Below are 18,703 nucleotides of genomic sequence, written 5' to 3' on the forward strand. Positions count from 1 at the left end.
AGCCAGCAGAGCGGAGAGCAGGGCACAGAGGAGGGGACTGAGAGAGAAGGCAGAGGTGCGGTGAGGAGAGGGTAGAGGGCTGCTGGGGCGAGAGAGGGAGAGGCAGAGGGGGAGGTGAGGAGTGGGTAGAGGCTGCTGGGGCGAGAGAGGGAGAGGCAGAGGGGGAGACCGGGTGGGCAAGGGGTGGGGGAAAAGGACAGAACTAGGGAGAGGGCAGGACGAAGGAGAGAGGGGGAGAGAAGAGAGGGGCGGACAGACGGACAGCCAGCCGCACACACAAGGAGAACTGGGGGTGGCCCATGGGGAGGGCGGCGGGCATGAGCGGGCCTCAGGGCGCCCCCCCACCCCCGGCTCCCCCTTACCCTCCCTCCCCCCTGGGGACCGCTCTAGTCCAGGCCGCACCAGAGGTGAGGGGGATGGCCGACTCGTGCAGGAACCTCACCTACGTGCGGGACTCGGTAGGCCCGGCCACCAGCACCCTGATGTTCGTGGCGGGCGTGGTGGGCAACGGGCTGGCACTGGGCATCCTGGGGGCGCGGCGACGCTCACGCCCCTCGGCCTTTGCCGTGCTGGTCACCGGGCTGGCGGTCACTGACCTGCTGGGCACTTGCTTCCTGAGCCCGGCCGTGTTCGTGGCCTACGCCCGCAACAGCTCGCTGCTGGGCCTGGCCCAGGGCCACCCCGCTTTGTGCGACGCCTTCGCCTTCGCCATGACCTTCTTTGGCCTGGCCTCCATGCTCATCCTCTTCGCCATGGCCGTGGAGCGCTGCCTGGCCCTCAGCCACCCCTACCTCTACGCTCAGCTGGATGGGCCGCGCTGCGCCCGCCTGGCCCTGCCCGCCATCTACGCCTTCTGCACCCTCTTCTGCTCGCTGCCCCTGCTGGGCCTGGGCCAACACCAGCAGTACTGCCCCGGCAGCTGGTGCTTCATCCGCATGCGCTCCGCGGAGCTGGGCGGCTGCGCCTTCTCACTGGCCTACGCCAGCCTCGTGGCCCTGCTGGTGGCCGCCACCGTCCTATGCAACAGCTCGGTCACCCTGAGCCTCTGCCGCATGTACCGTCAGCAGAGGCGCCACCAGGGCTCGCTGGTCCCCGGCCCCCGGGCAGGGGAGGACGAGGTGGACCACCTCATTCTGCTGGCCCTCATGACGGGCATCATGGCCGTGTGCTCCCTGCCCCTCACGGTGAGTCCCCTCTGCAGTCGGGGTGGGGGGAAGCGGGGGGAGGGCAGCACCCAGCTCCAACCTCCAGCGGGGGGGCCTAGTTCCCAGAGCGGGGACGCTGAAGCCCCAAGAGGTCAGAGGCTTTGGGCGCGGTCCGACAGCTCCCAACTTTCTGGAGAGGTCTCTCCCCATCTGCTTCTGCCCCACTGGACGCCTCCTGAGCCCTTGGCTCCCCCCCTTTCGTATCTCCAGCACCCCCCCAGACACACCCCAACCTTGCCGCACCCCTGTAATGGTAATAAGATCCACCAGTCCTTGAGCCCTTGTTCTGTGTCTGTGGTTTACAAATTCTCTCTCAGATCATCTTCAAATGACCTTAGGCACCCATTCCACAGCACTTAGCAAGGAATGGACCCAAGTTCCTGTCCGGTCCCTATTTTTACAGATGGAGGGCGATGTGGCTTCTCTACAGTCACACAGAGCCAGCTCTGGACCTCAGGCTTGTCTGATCGCAGAGTCTGATTTCCCCACCACCTCCCGCCCCCGCACCCCCCCCCCCCCCCACCTCTGCCAGGGACTCTCCGGGCCTTGCCCCTTTCGGGCAGAGCTCCTGCCTGCCTCCCAGGAATTGAGCGGGGCAGCCCCCAGTCATCGGCCCTCCCCCACCCCGCCCTGTACTCTGGGCCTCCAATTCTCTTTCTGTAAATGCAAGGGCTGGTGGTCAAAGCTTTGGGGGGATTACGGATGACTCACAGGCTGGAAACTTGGAGAGAGACACGCGGCCATAGCCCCAGGACTCACCCACACAACCTCTGCTCTGTTCCTCTAGGCTAGTGGTTTCCTGGGGATTTCTTTCCCTCTGCTCCCCGATGCATCTCTCACTTACTTTTCATCTTATCTTATTTCCTTCCCCTGCTGAAGGGCACCCCTCCCTCATTCCTGCCAGTAAGCGCGTGGAAGGAGGGGAGCGAGGGTGGGGTGGGTGTGCGGTGGGGGTCAGAGGATTCCTGGGTGCTTCCTGATGCCCCCGCCCTGCCCCCAGATCCGAGGCTTCACGCAGGCCATCGCCCCGGACAGCAGTGAGATGGGGGACCTCCTTGCCTTCCGATTCAACGCCTTCAACCCTATCCTGGACCCCTGGGTCTTCATCCTTTTCCGCAAGGCTGTCTTCCAGAGGCTCAGGCTCTGGTTCTGCTGCCTGGGCCCCAGGCCTACCCACCGCGACTCGCAGACACCCCTCTCCCGGCCCGCCTCCGGGAGGAAGGACTCGAGGGCTCCCACTGCTCTCGGGGGGAAGGAGGGGAACTGGGTACCTTTGTCAGCCTGGGGCGAGGGGCAGGAGGCACCCGTGTCTCGGGAGCAGCGAGCTGGTAGCACCGTGGGAACGTCATCCAAAATGGGGTCCACAGCCGCCTGCTCCCCCTGCTGACATCTGCTGCCCATGATCTCCTGCCCGGTCTTCTGGGAGCAGAAGCCTGAGGCTCAGGGGCACAGCTGCCGGGTGGACGAGCAGAGATGAGACCCTGGAGTCCTTGCCTGCCAGAATCTTGACCCCCCTGAATGCGGGGTGGGGGGCGATCAGCTGCTATTTCCCTTTTTCTCCTCCTCCAGGGTGGCCCCGACAGGCTCTGGTAGAGAGGGAGGGAGACAAGGAACATTTATCCTGGAGCACAAAAAGAACACTTCTCTCAAAATAACCAGGGGCCCGGCTGGCCCAGTCTGGCCCTCGCTTGCCCATCCATCTCGCTGTCTAAATATTTAGAAGGCAGAAAAGTTTCCCAGAAGCTTCTGTGCGCCCAGGTCAGCTCTGGTTCGGGTTCTGGCTCTGACCCTCATCCATTCAGGGTGCTTGCTGCCCACCCCAAGCCCCCCCAGGGGACAACCCAGCCTTCTCCCAGGCCACTCCAAAAGCCAGCCCCTCTCTGCCTCCTGGGAGCCAGGGATTCTTGGACCAGCTCCCAGCCTCCCCTCACTCCTGATTTCCCATCAGACTTGGAAGCCCCCGCCCCCCCAAGGGGGGAGGCCAGAGGAAGGAGAGACTGCTGCATTGTAAGTAGCCTTGCTGGACACATGCCTGGGAATCCGCGCGGCTTGGTGGGCTGCAAGATGTGGACCATGGGGGCCCGGGTGTGTGTGTGGGGTGACCGGAGGACAAAGGCATGGGAGTTACGGATCCCAGGGACCCCTCCACCCACCCTGGGGGACACAGCCTGTCCCTGGAGGAGGAGCTGTGGCTCATACACAAAGCCCGCCCTCACATCCTGTGTCCTCCAAGCCCTCGCAACAAGTTCATTCATTCATTCAACAGCGAGCGGCCCCGACTTGGCAGGTGTTGGAGATAACAGACCGGTCCCTGCCCCGCCCTGGACTCCGCTGGGGTGATTTCCAGCCTTCGGGCTTTTCCTGCCCTCAAGGGAGACCCAAGATCAAGGGTGCTCGGGACGGAGCTGACTGGCAGGAAAGGAAGTGGTGTTTAGGGTAACCCGGAAAGCCCTTTTCTCCCTACCCACCCTCCCCCCCACCCCGCCCCACCCAGTTCCCCTTATGCGGTTGCTCCAGGGTTGAAAGCACTTGATCCGGGGTTAAAAGGGTAAACGTGAACCTGGGGACAGGCCTGGTAGGGAGGCACGGGCCTCTGGAGAGATAACAGCACCTCACATCAGTGAGTCCTGGGCCCTGATGTCCTTGGAGCCTTTCCACAGAAGCTGGAAATCAAGGTCCAGAGAGGGTAATCGCCAGTCCTAGGTCACACAGCGAGGAGGAAGCACGGTCTGAGGGGGAAGCTGACCTTTCTGTCTCCAGAAGCCAGCTCCCTTGTTTGGCCAGGGGCTTTGCCTCTCTGTGCCTTGGCTTCCTTTGGTGCAGAATGGCGATCATAATCTAGAATTCAGTTTACAGGGTGGTGTGGAGGATTAACTGATTCCCTCTGATAAGCAGCCGAGCACAGGGCCTGTCTGGAATAAAAACCACAAAAATGTGACTGTTACTGCAATCCTGTCGTTGCTGTTGTTGTCTGTGGCTACTGGGCAAATGTGGGCTGAAAAAAAGCAACATTTCGCTCCATTGGTCTTTTGACCACTATGATTCAAATCACGTTACAGAAGAACAAGGGTGTGTCTGGGAGAGTTAAAAATTGGTCAGGATGACTGGTTTACTGGGTATGGGTTTCCTTTTGGGGTGATGCAAATGTTCTGGAACCCGATAGCGCTGTGGGTTGCATAACATTGTGAAGGTACTAAATGTCTCTGAATTGTTCATGGTCAAATGGTTAATTCTATGTTATGGGTACTTTGCCACAATAAAAAAAAATGTGACACTAAAAAAAAAATTGAGGGTGTTTAGAAACTTTTATGAGTCTTGCCAGAGTGACATACTGGTTGAATTTGGTAATGAAAAAGGTTGACCTGTACAAAAACCCAAATGGGGCAAGAAACATCAGGTGGAGTCCGGCCTTTGTCGCCAAACCTGGCCCAGCTTCAGTGGGGACCGACCCAGAGGGCCTCCTCGGAGGGTGGTAGGGAAAAGATGGGGTAGGTGGAGGGGCCCCAGAGGGGCATTTGGAGCGAGAGGCCAGAGAACGGGGCCTGCTTGCCTGTCCAGGCAAGACCCCCAGGGGGCGCTCGCCTCCACTCTTTGTGCCGGCCCAGAAAGTGGGTCAGTCTGTCTCTCTGGCCTCTCAGGGCTCACTAAATGAAGGTAGCACAGGGCTGGGCATTCGAACCTACAGCATCCAAGCCTCAGGTGGGTGCTATTATCATCCCCATTTTTCAGATTTGGATTAAGGGGAAGTGAGGATTCAGCACGGAAGCTGGTTTTCTGCCGGCTTTCACCCGCCAGGCCTAACATCTCAAGAATCCATCCGCCCTCGGCATCCCCCTGTATAGTCGCAGACCCCCCACCGCCTCTGGCCTGGATGTGTACACTGTCTTCCAGCTCGGGGGTTCGCAAGCATTTCCCGCCCCATCTATCTACACGCAGCCCCTGGGGGAGGATTTGGAAACTCCTCTCCTAGCTGGTGTCCCGACCCCCTGAGCGGCCGTGTGTCCTCTCCGCTAGCTTCTGGAGTCCTCTCTGAGCGGTCGCTCCCCTGATTGCCAAACTCCGAGGGCCCCCACCGCCTGGAAGCCGAGGGCCAGCTCCCTCGCTCCCTGCTCAGCCCCAGCCAGACAACCGAGGATTCTCCCAGAGCCTGTGCGTGACCTCTCTGGCTTCCGCCTCTTTGCTGATTGAGCTCACCCTTCCTGAAACAGCGTTTTCCCTTCGCCGTTCGTCACAAGCACCCTGGCCCTTCAGGTCCCGCTTAAACTATTTCTTCTTCTTCTTCTTTTTTTCTTTAAAGATTTTATTTTTAGGTCATCTCTACACCCAGCGTGGGGCTCGAACTCACAACCCTGAGATCAAGACTGAGCCAGCCAGGCGCCCCTATTCCTTCTCCTTGCAGACTTAGTCGCACCTATCTCAGGCACTTGGGGCACTTTTGGGCTCCATGACGGTCCTCCCTGCAGCCTGACCTGGCGCAGACATTTGCTCATTCACTCAGCAGGCTCTTATTGAGACTGTGATGCGGGGGACATGGCGGTGACAGAGACAGCCCTGGCCCGCTCTCCTGGGGCTCTGAGTCCAGAGTGGGCAGAGCTGCGAGATGGGGTGGGGTGGGGTGCAATCTAAGGGGACATCAGGGAGGGCTTCGTGGAGGGGATGGCAGAGTGGGACCTGAGGACTGGAAGAAGGTGAGCCCAGGAACTGTGCTCACGGATCTGACTCTGACCTCCTAGCCTCTTACTCATTCATTAACTCAACAATTCCCTGGAATCTGCCCCCCCCCCCCGCCCCCCCCTCCCCCCCGGGGCCCAAGGCTGCTCTGTACCTGCTGGGGATACAGCAGTGACTGACACGGCCTTGGCCTTCTCTCACTCACATTCCAGTTGGATGACAACTTAATAATCACAGAACTAAGTATTCCAATAAGCAGAAAAAATAAAATACAAATTTGCGAGCTGGGATATGTGCTGAGAGCATAGCCGAGGGGCCTGCCTAGCATGGAGTGGGCGTCAGGAAGCGAAGGAGACTTTGTGCATTTATCACTTCGTTTTATTCATTTTGGACTTCCTAGAACTGGGCCCGGCCCACAGATGGGACTCAAGCGCGCGCGTGCGCACGCGCGCGCGCGCACACACACGCACTGGCGGGTCCCCGGGAGTGGCAGCTCTCTGGGGCCTTCTGTAGTCACTGCCCCACCTGCTGGTCACATGGGGAGTGACATTTAGAAGTACTCCCAGTGGCCACGACCCTGGGGGGGGAAGGGAGGGAGCCCTGGGTAGGGCACCTCCCACTGTGTCCCTCGGCTGGTCGCCCGCTAAGGACAGGTGTGAGCTGGTCCAGTGGCCCCGAGAGCCGGAACTGGAAATGATCCCCACTCTCAGCATCCCGCTCTGGGCTGGAGTCCACTCCCTCAGGGCCTGCCCCACGTCCATTAGAAGCTCCGAGTGCCGTCTATGTGTCTTTGATTAATAAAGCATGGGAAAGAGAAGTCATGATTATTTAATAAGGCAGCCTGTCCAGGAGTAAAAGTCTTTCAAAACATAGGGCCCAAGGGGGAAAACTAATGATAGGAGCTAGAGTCACGCAGGCAGCGTGGGGCGTTTGGGATCCAAACGATCTGGGGTTTTGAGACCCAACTCAGCCACTGCCAGGAAGTATGGTACAAGAGCCTTTACCTGCCCGGGGCCCCCAGTTCTCTACTGTCAGATCTCCATACTTATTTCACGCCTATGCGCACCCTCCATGGCCTGCGTGCCACCCGAATGAGACAGGTCTAGAAAGTGGTTGGCACAACCCTCTGAAGTGGGTATTTTCATGATCTTCCTCCTATAGGGTCATTATTCATCTCCATTTTGCAGACAGGTAAACTGAGGCCCAGAGAAGTGAAATCACTGCCCCAAGGTCATCAAGGAGCGGGTGGCAGAGGTAGACCTTGAGGGTTAGGGAGTGCACAGACTCACGAATGAGTGCTCACATGGGACTTGGAGCCCAGTTCTGTGGGTCACCAGAACTTTTTCTCTCAACCACAAGACTAGAATTTTCCACAGGGGTCCTGGCAGCTCAGAGGGCAACTCCCATCTTAGACCTGACCACTGTGACCCCAGACTCAGCCTACCCCTCCCACTGGCTTAGGCTCTGGCTCTGGCCTGCCTGAAGTCAGTTTTATTTATTATTATTACTTTTTTAAAGATTCTATTTATTTATTTGACAGAGAGTGACACAGCGAGAGAGGGAACACAAGCAGGGGGAGTGGGAGAGGGAGAAGCAGGCTTCCCGCCGAGCAGGGAGCCCGATGTGGGGCTCGATCCCAGGACCCTGAGATCATGACCTGAGCCGAAGGCAGACGCTTAACGACTGAGCCACCCAGGCGCCCCTGAAGTCAGTTTTAAAAGTCTAATGGAGGGGAAGCTGAGAGCCTGGACTGCTTGGGGTCAGCTCTGGTTCAAATTCCAGCCCTGCCACTTTTGAGGTTTGCCTCAATAACCTGGAGTAGCCTCTTCACTCTTCTGGGCCTCAGTTTCCTAGTCTGCATTCACAGCGTCCGGCCCAAATGGTTGCTTGCAGGACTCACCCGCATGGAGGCTGAGAGGTGCGCCCGCGGTGTGGGAGCCTCCGATCAAGACTGAACAGCACTTGCCGTACCCCACGGTGAAAGCAAGTTGTTTTTTTTTTTTTTATTCCACTGGATTCGGTTCTGCTTCCACCAGCCCAGCCGCTGTGGTTGTGTCGTGTGTGAGCAGGTCACAAGTTAGACAGTGTCCGTTAACCGTTCATTCCCTGCACCCCTGTACGGGTGAGCGGATGGGATTTGCAGTTGGGGGCAGGGCTTCTTTATTTTGGGAAAAGCCCCCAAGGATTCTATGCCTTCCCTACAGAACCACTGGCCCCCAGGCCTTTCTTCTTCACATCCCCATTTGTGGCAGGGAAGTTAAGGGGCTTTCTGTAGTTTGTAAATGTTCTGGGTTGTTTCAAATCTCCCTGTCCCGTGCCCTCTCCGTGCCCTCTCCAGGGAGTTCACTAAAGCTCTGTGAGCTCAGGTCCCCAGGGTGTGCAGGCCGCTTGACTGACATTGACTCATTCAGTCAATGTCACCCCTTCCCCAGAGCACCCGGAGAGTCGCCAACCAGGGTCTCACCCCCAGGGTCTGCCTTCTTGCTGTTCCTCTGGATGATGCCCCTCCCTCCCATGGTGTGAGTGCTCAGCCTTCAGGTCTCAGCTCAGTGGGCTGCTCTTGTGGCCCTGGACCGGCCAGTCCTCATGGCGCATTCATTCATGTGACGGACACGCTGGTCTCCGCGCTTCTGTGCTCTGCCCCCTCCCCCCACCCCGCCCCGGGGCCCCAAGGTTGATGGGCTGCACGGACAGATCAGCATCCAGCTCAGAGGTCCCCTCTTGGCTGCCATGACCAGGACAAGGCTCCAGGATGAGCATGCAGGAAAGGCTCTCCCAGGGCCGGGCTGCAGGGCCCACGCAGGGAGCAGGCCCAGAAACAGAGACAAGAGGGGAGGAGCCACGTCAGGTAGTCACTGTATTTTATTGGAAAACATTGATATATATTTTTCTTCACAGCTTGAACTGAACACAATATTGCCCGGTTTAAAAAAAAAAAAAAAAGAAAGAAAAGAAAACCAAAACCAAAACACTCCGAAAATGTCCACAGCCTCACGCCTACCTGCCCTTACCCTCAGCTCTTGGCTGGGTCTCCCACTACGCCCCGTCCCTCCCCTCCCCTCCCCCGGAGGCTGGGTGCCAGAGGGTGGATGAGGAGATTCTCAAAGCTGGGCAGGTCCCAGGAGAAGCCACTTGAACAACCTGGGTGGGGTGGGGGGTGGGGCAAGATGAAATGAACAGAAAAAGGAAAAGAAAAATCCAGACGACCGAACTGCCCACATTGACTTCCTTGTCCCAGAGGCGAAAATCAGAAGCAAGGTCACGGATCATGCTCTCCGCCGGGGGAGTGGGGGGGCAGGCAGGCGGGCGAGGGGGGAGAGGGCACAGAGACAGCACAGGTGTTCAGGAGCGAACCGAGTCACCATGGAGAAGCGGGAGGGGCCGGCTGACCAGGGAGCAGAGCTGCCCTCGGCCACCAGTCCCCCGGGCAGCTAGCCCACAAGACTGTTTTATTGCAGGTGTGTTCTCTCGAGAGCATGGCGGGCCTCATCTTCCCTCTCCCACCCTTCAGCTAGCCCGGCATGGTTTTTGACAGGATCAGTTTTAAGGGGCATAAAGAAAAAAACCAAAGGATAACCTGTACATGACAAAGCAACATCCCCACATCCGCTCCAACGAGGGGACCTCGGTGCGGGCGGGCAGGTGCGTCACGGAGGAGCGGCTGGGACGTTAGCACCAGGTATTCACAGAACAGCTCGAGATCGCTTTAGAAACATGGGCACGTACAATTTGTAGAGTGACCAGCTGAGCAGCCCCCACCCAGCCCAACCTCAGGAAGTCAATCAGATGGTTTCAGAATAGCAGCCAGTGGGACCTGAGTGGTGTTCGCTCTATCCGTCCCCTTCTGTGAGTCGGCCCCCTCCAGTGGTAAAAAGAATGCCAGCTTCCAAGACTCCCTTGCCCCTCGACCCTGTCCTGGACCATATCCAGTCAACACCACAACTCCTCAATTCCCCCCAGTCCTTCTGGAATGCCTCTCTTGGCACCCCTGCCCCAAAAGGTTGCTGGGATGTGCACACAGAAATCACAGGGCTGGTTGCATGCAACAGCAAAAGGCATGCTCTTCTGCCTGGGCGAGGCCTCATCCCCTCCCTCGCAGGCCCTGGGACAGGGCTGGCAGCCACCCCAGCACCCAAATTAAGATGACACACGAAAGGAAACAAACCAAAACAGAGGAGAGCCACCCGGGCTGGAGGAGGAGGGCAGAGGCTCCCCTAAGGGGAAGGGGGCTTCATCTTATGAATGCATCAGGCCTTGGAAGATGTGAATGGAAGTGGGGAGGGCAAAAGGAAGAGATGAGGGGCATGGGAGGAGACTCAAGGAGGGAGAAAGAGCAATCATGCAGCTTGGGACAAATCTTTTGTTGCTTTATCAGATTCTCAGTCAATCAACTGGTGTTTGCTAGAACCGGGGAACGCAGGGGAGTGTTGAAGAGAGCGCGCGCGCGAGAAGAGAGAGATCACGAGAATGGGCATCACCAGCTGCCCAGGGGCCTTCACTTGGCAGTCATCATCTGTACAAACTCTGTGAAGTCAAACAGAGAAGGAGCAGGTCAGCCGGCGAGTGGGCCGAGCCAGCCGCCCTCTGACACGAGGGACCTGGGGCTCGTTCCTGACGCCGCGACTCGCGCTTGCAGCCGGGGAGGTGGGGCCCCGGCGACCGCTCACCTTCGTAATTGACCTGGCCGTCTCCATCAATGTCGGCCTCTCTGATCATCTCATCCACCTCCTCATCAGTCAGCTTCTCACCCAGGTTCGTCATTACGTGACGCAGCTCAGCAGCGCTGATGTAGCCATTGCCGTCCTGGGTGTGGGGACAGGGGAAGGCTCTGAGCGGGAGGCTCCGCTGGGGGTGGGGGCGGGCGGGAGCGGCAGCAGGCAGGGGAAGGGGGCCTCCTGAGGTCGCAGGGCAATGGCGCTGGCACTGCAATCCAGGCCTGTGGAAGGTCCCCCCCCGAGCTCTGTCCCTCCGCCGGAGTCCCTGAGCCACTGTGGCAAGCGACTACCTACCTTGTCAAAGACACGGAACGCCTCTCGGATCTCCTCCTCGCTGTCTGTATCCTTCATCTTTCTGGCCATCATGGTCAGGAACTCCGGGAAGTCAATGGTCCCATTCCCTGGAAGGTGGGGAAGGGAGTCGGGAATGCTCTCGGCCCGGAGCCTGGGAGACCACCCCAGAGCCCTGGCAGAGGAAGTAACGGGCTTGGACGTCGCCCCAAGGACGGCTCCTGGGGGTCACGAGACGCAACCGAGAAGAGAGCCCCCATACACCCACTCCGTGGGGCTCACCATCTGCATCCACCTCATTGATCATGTCCTGCAGCTCTGCTTCGGTGGGGTTCTGTCCCAGGGATCTCATCACTGTCCCCAACTCCTTGGTGGTGATAGTTCCATCTCCATCCTTGTCAAACAGGGAGAAGGCCTCCTTGAACTCTGGGGTAAGAGAGGGAAGGAATCAGAGGTCAAGGACCACAGGGAAAGCCCTCTGTGAGAGAAGGTAAAGGGAGTCCTGTCGGAAGGAGCCAGAACAAGACTTCCAGTCCAGGCCCCTCGCTTCGGTGCTCAGGGCCAGACCCCTTCCTTCCTTCGGTCAACGTTTACTAAGCACCTACTCTGTGTCAAGGAAAGCTACCTGTGGGGCCAACCTGGCTCGGTGAGCACAGAGGGGAAACAGGCTGAGAGCCTTCCTCAGAGAATTCTACATTTCTTGCTGGTCCCTGGCTTCGACCTCTCCCTCCAATGATGAAATGGACTAATGTCACGGGATGGACAAGAGCTGAGAGAAATCTCCATCTGAGGTCTGCCAGCCAAGGTCACCCGGCTGGGACGGAAAGGGGAGGCTGCGAAAGCCTTCGGGGGTACTCCCAGCCCAGTTCCCCGAGCCGAAGCTGCCGGCTTCCGGAGGAGGAGCCGGGCGGCCGCGTGCGGTGGGGTGCGGGGGTGCGCAGCGGCAGAGCGCGGCTGGCGGGCAGCGCGTGGGCTAGGTGGGGGGATGGAAGGAGAGGGGACGGCTGCCAAGCCGGGATGAAGAGCTAGTGGCGCCGAGTGGGAAGGCCACAGCTGGGGACGCATCGGGCGCAGGGAGAGAAGCACGTGGCTGTGGCCCTCCCACTGGGCCCATTTTGGCGCCTGGTGCTCCCTACCCCCAAACCCTCAGAGAACAGATGCCTGGCAGCCTATTCCCAGAGAGTGTGGGCTGGGGTGAGGTGGTGGACAGTTTGCTAATGGGGACAGGGTGGAGAGTGGAGTCTGTGTTTGTGTCACATGAGGGCAGAGTCGGGGTGTGGGTGGCAGGTGCAGCGGGAGACACGCACACAGCCGAGAAGCTGTGTCCCCGAGCCTCGGGGTCACAGGGAGAGGTGTCTCCTTGGGGATGCCGGGACCTCCCTGTGCTGAGGCCTGGTTGTTCTCGTGGAGGGCATGGAGTGGGTCATGGGGACACCCTGAGCTCATGATCACTGAACAACGAGGTGGCGCTCCAGCTTTCCTCGGTGGGTCTCCATGGCCACTGGGGGCCGGAGTTTCGAAACTGAAGGTGTGACTGTGCGCTGGGGGGTGGGGGACAGGAGGAAAGGACAGAAGGCAAGTCCACTCCTGCCTCGTCCCGCTTCAGATGCGGGGCATTCAATACTTATCACGCAGCCTGTCGGACGTGACAGCAAAGCTGGGGTTGGGGCAGCTGCTGGGGCCCAGGGCCCACTCCGTGAACCCTTCCTCCTATCTGCTCTGTGCTGGCCCCTGATTATGGAGAGAAACCGAGAGCTGGTTTCTCTCCTCAGCAGCTCACGGTCTTGGGAGAGGGAGACTGAGAAGCCCACCGAATCACAGGTCAGTTCCTGTAGCGGTGACCTTTCTGGGGTGGAGGGGCCAGGTGGCTACAAAAAATGAATTACATGGGATTCCAGGATTTCTTCTGGCTTACTGGGGGATATACAACCATTCCTTTATTCATTTATTTGGCCAACAAAAATTTATAGAGCACCTACTGTATTCCGGGCACTGAAGGTACAGCAGGGACCAACAAAAACAAAGCCCCAAACTCAAGGAGCTCACATCTAGTGACAGGAGATACAGCAGGTGAAGACAGAAAAGACTTCCAGACAGTGAGAGAGGCTACGAAGGAAACACACAGAGTGACAGGACCGAGGGTCCAGGAAGGCCGTCTGTCGGGGCCGGGGAGTTAGGGAAGGCCTCTCCAAGGTGACATTCGAGCGGAGGCCCAGATGATGGGAAGGAGCTGCTCGTGCAAGGAGCTGGGGAAGAGTCATTTCTGGCAGAGGAAAGTGACTGCGAGCACGTGCAAAGGGGAGTGCAAAGCACAGGCAAGTGCAGAGGTGGGAGTGACAAGCCATCTCCTGGGTGGCTCCTAAAGTGGGACAGGAGCTCTGCAGCCCCACGGGGAGGCTCACGTTCGGAGCCCAACTGGCAGGAGCTGGGACAGAGAGCCAGGTTCACCCTGCAGCCACTGAGCAATGAAAGGCCCCCGATGACCCACGGCCAGGAGAGGAACAGAGTTTTGGCATCTGGTAAATGCCTGGCTCAGGACCCTGGGGGTTTGGTGTCACTGGGGTGCAGTGTGCTCTTAACCATGGTTCCCAACGTTCTAAGCACAAGGCCCAGCATTAACTGAGGTAGGGGCCACACGAGTTCATCTGTCAGATGCCACTTCTGGCCGGAGTAAGATTTGACTGGGGATGCAGAGGCCCTCCCAAGGCAGGAGGAGGAGGAGGGTAGGCAAGCTCACCTGCGATCTGCTCCTCAGTCAGCTGGTCAGCCTGGAAAAGCGAGAAGGAGAGAGTCAGTCACCAGGCTCGCCAGCCATGGTCCGCACGTCCTGCCTGCTCAGCCCAGCCCCCTCTGGTGAGGCCGGCTCCACAGGGCATCCCATGCACCTGGGCAAAGGGGGTGCATGCCAGGGTCAGGGTCTGCAGGACAGCCAGGTTCTGGGAGAAAGTCTGGTGATTCATGAAGCTGGGGACTAAAGTGGACCAGAAACTCAGGCCTGCCTGCTACGGGGCCCAATTAAGTTGCCCAGACCCAAGGGCTTCCAATCCTGACCCAGTGCTTGGGAGCCACAGTGGTTTGGGAGACATTCTGCCCCAGCCCCAGCCCAGCTGAGCCCGAACAGCACGGGTTCATGTCTCCGTGTCGTGTCGCCGCTGCCGCCGAGAGCCCCAGAGGCTGAGTGAAGGGAGCAGTTGCCCTAGAGGCCTAATCAAGCAGCTCTGGAAGGCTCCAAACTGAAGCAGGCCAGTCCTTGGGTAGGACGGAGGGAAGATGTCTGGGGCTCTTTGCTAGTTTCTGTGTCACCTATTTGGAGGCAGCAGGTCCAAGCACAGTGGATGCAGCCGGCAAGAATTCTCCTAACTGGTAGCTCCGAATTGCCCCGGGTACTCGAAAGAACCCTGCTCAGGCCAGAGGCAGCCGCTCCGCCCCTCCCTGCCCACAGGGCAGGCGCAGGGCACCGTTCTGTTCTGTTTCTTTGGGGCAGGAAGGGCCAGTGTCGGGGAGGGGACCGCAGTGAGCGGCAGCAATGGCGGCAAAGGCTGGAGGACTGAAGTCAGCTTCCCCAGCTTCACTGCAGTTTTTAACCCCTTCCAGCCCTGGCCACTCTGGGTACTGGCCAGTTGGTGGCAGGCAGCCCTTGCTGCATGCGGGGTTTGGGGGTGGTGGGGGAGGGGAGAGGCACAGACTAGCTTTTTTGGCACTGGTGTCCTCCGGAGGAGCTGGGCTGGGGGGGGGGGGGGGGGGGCCCCAACTTTTAGCTCTCGGCCCCAAATGCAGGAATTTTCCCTGGTTTTGGCAAATGCTGCCAAGAGGGCACCACCCTGCCTGGTGCCCAGACAACCGTCCCCTCCTTTACTCCCTCTTACAGTCAGGGGAAAGGGGCTGCACATCCACGGCAGGGCTCTAGCCTTGAGGCTGAGGGAGCCCTCAAAACTAGTGCAAACTGTCTGCACAGTGGTTCCAGAGCTTCCACTGGAAGCTAGCAGTGACCCTCCCACCCCCACCCCGTCCCAAATACTAAGAACCGGTAACATAAAAACTGGTCTAAAATATCCTTTCCTTTTTTTTTTTTTTTTTTTTTAATCTAAGGGAAAAGGAACTTGAGGCCAAGCCCCAAAAAGGCAGAAGGGGAGGGGAAATCGAAGTGATGATGACAGAGGAGAGATGGCTAAGAGAGGAGGGAAGAAGGAAGGTAGAGAAGGAAAAACACCACACACGCACATTCTGGAAAAGGCCAAAGTCTAAAGGGAAGGTTAGGAGGCCAAATGGAGATGCTTCTGCATTGCCTTCAAACAAGACGTGGGGCTGCTGGGCTCTAAACGCCAAGCCGGCAGCTCCGGCCCACGAGCCCCCTGCTCTGGCCGCTTCCCTTGGCTCCCACGGGCAGAGAAGCCTGGTCGTGACACCCGAGGAAGCTGCTGGGGGAAAGCGAGAAGACAGGATGGGCTTCTGTTTACCAAGGCCAGGCAATGCCAGGGGAGAGGGAAAAGAACCGAGGGCAGAGGGACAGTGTGGGGAGGAGGGCTGCTATTCCATCTGCTGCTCAGCCTGGCCCAGAATGGAAGGAGCCAGCCCGATCGGGGCCCTTCCCACCCCTACCGCCCCACTCCGCAAGAAGCCCAACTGTTCCCCCCTTTGGGCAGCACCGTCAGGGTCTGGGACAGGTGGCCCCACAGGCCCAGGAGTGGCTCTGAAGGCCCATGGCTGCCACTCCCGGCCGACAGGCATGGAGGAGGCATGCCACATGGCCACGCGGGGCTGCTGCAAACAGGCGTGGCTCTGCCTCCTCCTGGTTAGGAGACCCTCTCCTCCACCCCCTCCACCCCCACCCCCGCCGGGGTGGAGAAGCAAAGGTCCCAGCTCCGAGCTATAGCCCTCAAAGCATGGCCGCTTGCCCACAGAACTGATCACCCGGGAAACTGTCCTCGCCAGGGACCCCTTCCTGGGATTTCTTCCCTTTCCAAATCTGAAGATTTTCTGCTTTCATCAAAATTGTCTCCAAAATAACCCAGCTGGTCTCCTTCCTTACCCCTCATCTTCCTTCGGCTCCAGCAAGGGGCCGGACAAGAAAAAAAGCCCTGGGGTGGGGGAGGGAAGAGGGTATTATTTCTCTGCCCTGACCCAGCCCCCAGCCAACGCCAGAGAGCAGTGTTAGATGAGATCAGAAACCAAGGCCAGGGCCCCTCACCCGGGCCAAGGAGGAGCCACAGTGCTCAGGCCAAAGTCCAAGGCCGGTTACCAGGGACTTGTCCCACCCATACCTTGCTGATTACAAGTGGGAAGAGAAACTAGCTGCGGCCAAAGCTCTGGTCCTATGTGGGAGGTGGGGGGCCTCCTGGCACTGGCCAGTAAGTACTTGAGGGCCCCTTTAGCGAGGTCGTACTGGGGGAAAATGGGGTAGTGGCAACCGGAGCTACCAGGTCTGTGTCAGCAAGTATGAGATCTGATCCACAGCAGCGGCTGCTTGTTCTCCCCAGCCTTGCCAGGGAGGAGGGCTGCGCACGGTTCCGAAGCTGAGCCTGGGGGGGCTGTGAGTGTTGTGGGTGGCAGGGCGCAGGAAAGAACTAGTCTGCTGGGTTTCTCTCAAAGCTCCAGCTGTGCGAATTAACAGAGGCACCCAGTGAGGGGCCCCAAACGGAACAAGTGGCCCTCAGGCAGATGACGGGGTCCCTCTGGAGGTCCTCTCTGTTCAAGCTCTGCAGCCCCCCACCCCGAGGCCCCGGGAACAGGCATCTGATTGTCACCGACGCCACACTGTACTGCACTGTCATTTGGCACAAGTGAGGAGATGCAGAACAGTGCACGGAGCTGGAGACCACAAGAAAACCAGCACTCCAGTTTGGAAAAAGCCGCTCTCTCGGTCTGAAAGGGGCAGCGAGGGGGTGAGATTCTAGGCTTAAAAGGCTGGCTCGTTTGATGCATCCCAAACTTTGGTCCCCACCCCCATTTCATGCGGCTTCAGTGCGCAATAGGGGCCCAAACAACTCCGCCCACCTGCTCCCACTGCCGGGGTGCCTCCTGCCCAGCCCCATTCTTCCTGGGGAAGGGGGACCGTATGGCCACTCCCTTCGGCCTCTGCAGCCCACTCCCCATCTAGACTGAACAGTCTTTGTCCTGGTCTTTCCCTGGAGACTTCCAGGGAGCTGCCCACATTCACCTCCAAATCAAATCTAGGCCCACACTGGCTGCCATTCATTTTCTCCTCCAACACCTACCCCACCCCCCCCAGGCCTCCTTCCACCTCACCTCCCACCACCCAAGCCAGGCTCCTCTCCTACCCCCACCTTCTCATGGACCCAGCACAACACTCCGCCCCAGCCCCCTCCCATGAAAACCAGCCTCTCTAGTTCAACAGCCACTAGTAACCTCAGAACCTTTTCTGGCTGCCCCCCAAACCAACCACGAGGCCTCCTGCTCCCCCACCACTGCCAAGCACCAGTCTTGCCATTCCCTCTTAATCACCTCCCCGACCCCAATCCTTTTCAGTCCCTGCATGCTCCCAGAACATCTTCTAACCTCCACTGCCACCCACCCCTGGCTCTTCCTCCCCTAAGCTTGCATCTCACCCTCCTCCTCCTTCCTCTGCAATGCTGGTCTTCCCAGAACACCCCCCCTCCCCTCCCGGGTCTGATCTGCAGAAGTCGCCCCCATCCCTGCCCCTCTCCCCACCCAGGTCCAGCTACACACGGCCCCCTCTCGGGAGCGCCCCGGCAGCCTGGCCTTCCTCTGATCTCCCTTCCCCGCATCCTTTTAGGATCCAAAGTGTTCATTAGGGCCCGAATACCCCCTTCCCGGCCAATGCTTCTTACCTCGCCCCCCAAGGGGTCCAAACACCCCACCTCAGAGATCCAACGCCCCACCCTGCGTCCAAAAGCCCTTTTTGGGATCCAAACGCCCCCTCTGAGGGTCCAGATGCCCCCTCTGAGAGCTCGGGTGCCCATTTTGGGGTCTAAGCACCTCACCTGGTATTAAAAGTGACTTTTGAAGCCCCTAACCCTCTTTTGGGGTCCAAACATCCCGCTCTGGGGTTCGAATGCCCCCGACAGGGGGGCCGAGAGGGGTCCAGGGGCGCTCGCCGGGGCCCCGACACCCCCTATGCTGGGTCCGCCTGCCCTCTCAGGAGTCCTGCCCCGCCGTGCCCGCCTCAGAACCCCCAGCCTGGGCGGCCCCCCAGCCTCACTCACCATGGCGAGGCCGGGGTGTCCGGAGCGCGGGGATCAAGGTTCCTCCGGCGGCGGCAGCAGCTGCAGCTCGAACTCCGCCGCGCGTCCGCGCCTCCACACTCACTACCCGCAGCGCGCGCCGCCGCCGCCGCCTCCCGCCCCAACGGTCCTTCAACGGCCGCCGCGCGCGCGCCCCGCCTCGCCCGGCCCCGCCCCGCCCTGCCCGCGTGCCGCCGCACTGCGGCTCCCGCGGATCCCTCCGCGCCCCACTCTGCACTGACGCGCCTGCGGATCTCTCGCGCCCGCCCCACACAGAGTTGGGCTTTGCTTCCGGCCGCGCGCGCGCGCGCGCGCACCCGCCGCGGGACTACTTTCCGTCGCCGCGCGCTCCGCCCCCCTGCATCCTCTCTACTTGCCTCCCCGGCGGAGGGGCACCGGTCGGCGGCGCGTGACGCGTCCCTGTGTGAGCCGCGCCGCTATTGGGCCCAGGCCATGGCGGAAATGAGAGCGCGGTGCCGATTGGTCCGGCCTTCCCTGCAATGCGTCAAACTGGGGCGAGCCACTGCGTGGTGGTGGTGGGGAAGCTTGAAGTGTGTGCCTGCGGGGAGCCGTGAGGTGTAAGGAGGCGAAGGGAGAAGCTGGGTGGCTGTTAGAGACG

At 59.6% G+C, this 18,703-nt stretch overlaps 2 protein-coding genes across 2 annotated transcripts; one reads left to right on the plus strand and one right to left on the minus strand.

Annotated features, from left to right (window-relative positions):
* The first annotated feature begins 416 nt into the window (after positions 1 to 416).
* On the plus strand, positions 417 to 3,471 carry PTGIR (prostaglandin I2 receptor). Its single transcript, XM_021681180.1, has 2 exons — positions 417 to 1,184; positions 2,206 to 3,471. The coding sequence occupies exons 1-2, from the start codon at positions 417 to 419 to the stop codon at positions 2,590 to 2,592; spliced, it is 1,155 nt and encodes a 384-aa protein (XP_021536855.1). The 3' UTR covers positions 2,593 to 3,471.
* A 6,751-nt stretch (positions 3,472 to 10,222) lies between these two features.
* Positions 10,223 to 18,288, minus strand: CALM3 (calmodulin 3). The gene is made up of 6 exons (XM_021681345.1): positions 18,067 to 18,288; positions 13,620 to 13,650; positions 11,165 to 11,308; positions 10,886 to 10,992; positions 10,544 to 10,679; positions 10,223 to 10,400 (listed from the first exon to the last, which is right to left on the minus strand). Exons 1-6 carry the CDS (start codon positions 18,067 to 18,069, stop codon positions 10,372 to 10,374), a joined length of 450 nt encoding a protein of 149 aa, XP_021537020.1. The 5' UTR covers positions 18,070 to 18,288; the 3' UTR covers positions 10,223 to 10,371.
* Between the last annotated feature and the right edge of the window lie 415 nt (positions 18,289 to 18,703).

This window comes from Neomonachus schauinslandi, chromosome 16 (assembly GCF_002201575.2).
Source record: "Neomonachus schauinslandi chromosome 16, ASM220157v2, whole genome shotgun sequence".
Classification (NCBI taxonomy): Eukaryota; Metazoa; Chordata; class Mammalia; order Carnivora; family Phocidae; genus Neomonachus; species Neomonachus schauinslandi.

What these genes read in the sequence shown, in the direction of transcription:
- PTGIR (XM_021681180.1), top strand. Translation starts at nt 417, where the DNA reads ATGGCCGACTCGTGCAGGAACCTCACCTACGTGCGGGACTCGGTAGGC. An exon ending in TGTGCTCCCTGCCCCTCACG is followed by an intron (nt 1,185 to 2,205) that starts GTGAGTCCCCTC and finishes CCCTGCCCCCAG; the next exon opens with ATCCGAGGCTTCACGCAGGC.
- CALM3 (XM_021681345.1), bottom strand. An exon ending in GACTGAGGAGCAGATCGCAG is followed by an intron (nt 11,309 to 13,619) that starts GTGAGCTTGCCT and finishes CTCTTACCCCAG; the next exon opens with AGTTCAAGGAGGCCTTCTCC. An exon ending in CAATGAGGTGGATGCAGATG is followed by an intron (nt 10,993 to 11,164) that starts GTGAGCCCCACG and finishes CCCACCTTCCAG; the next exon opens with GGAATGGGACCATTGACTTC.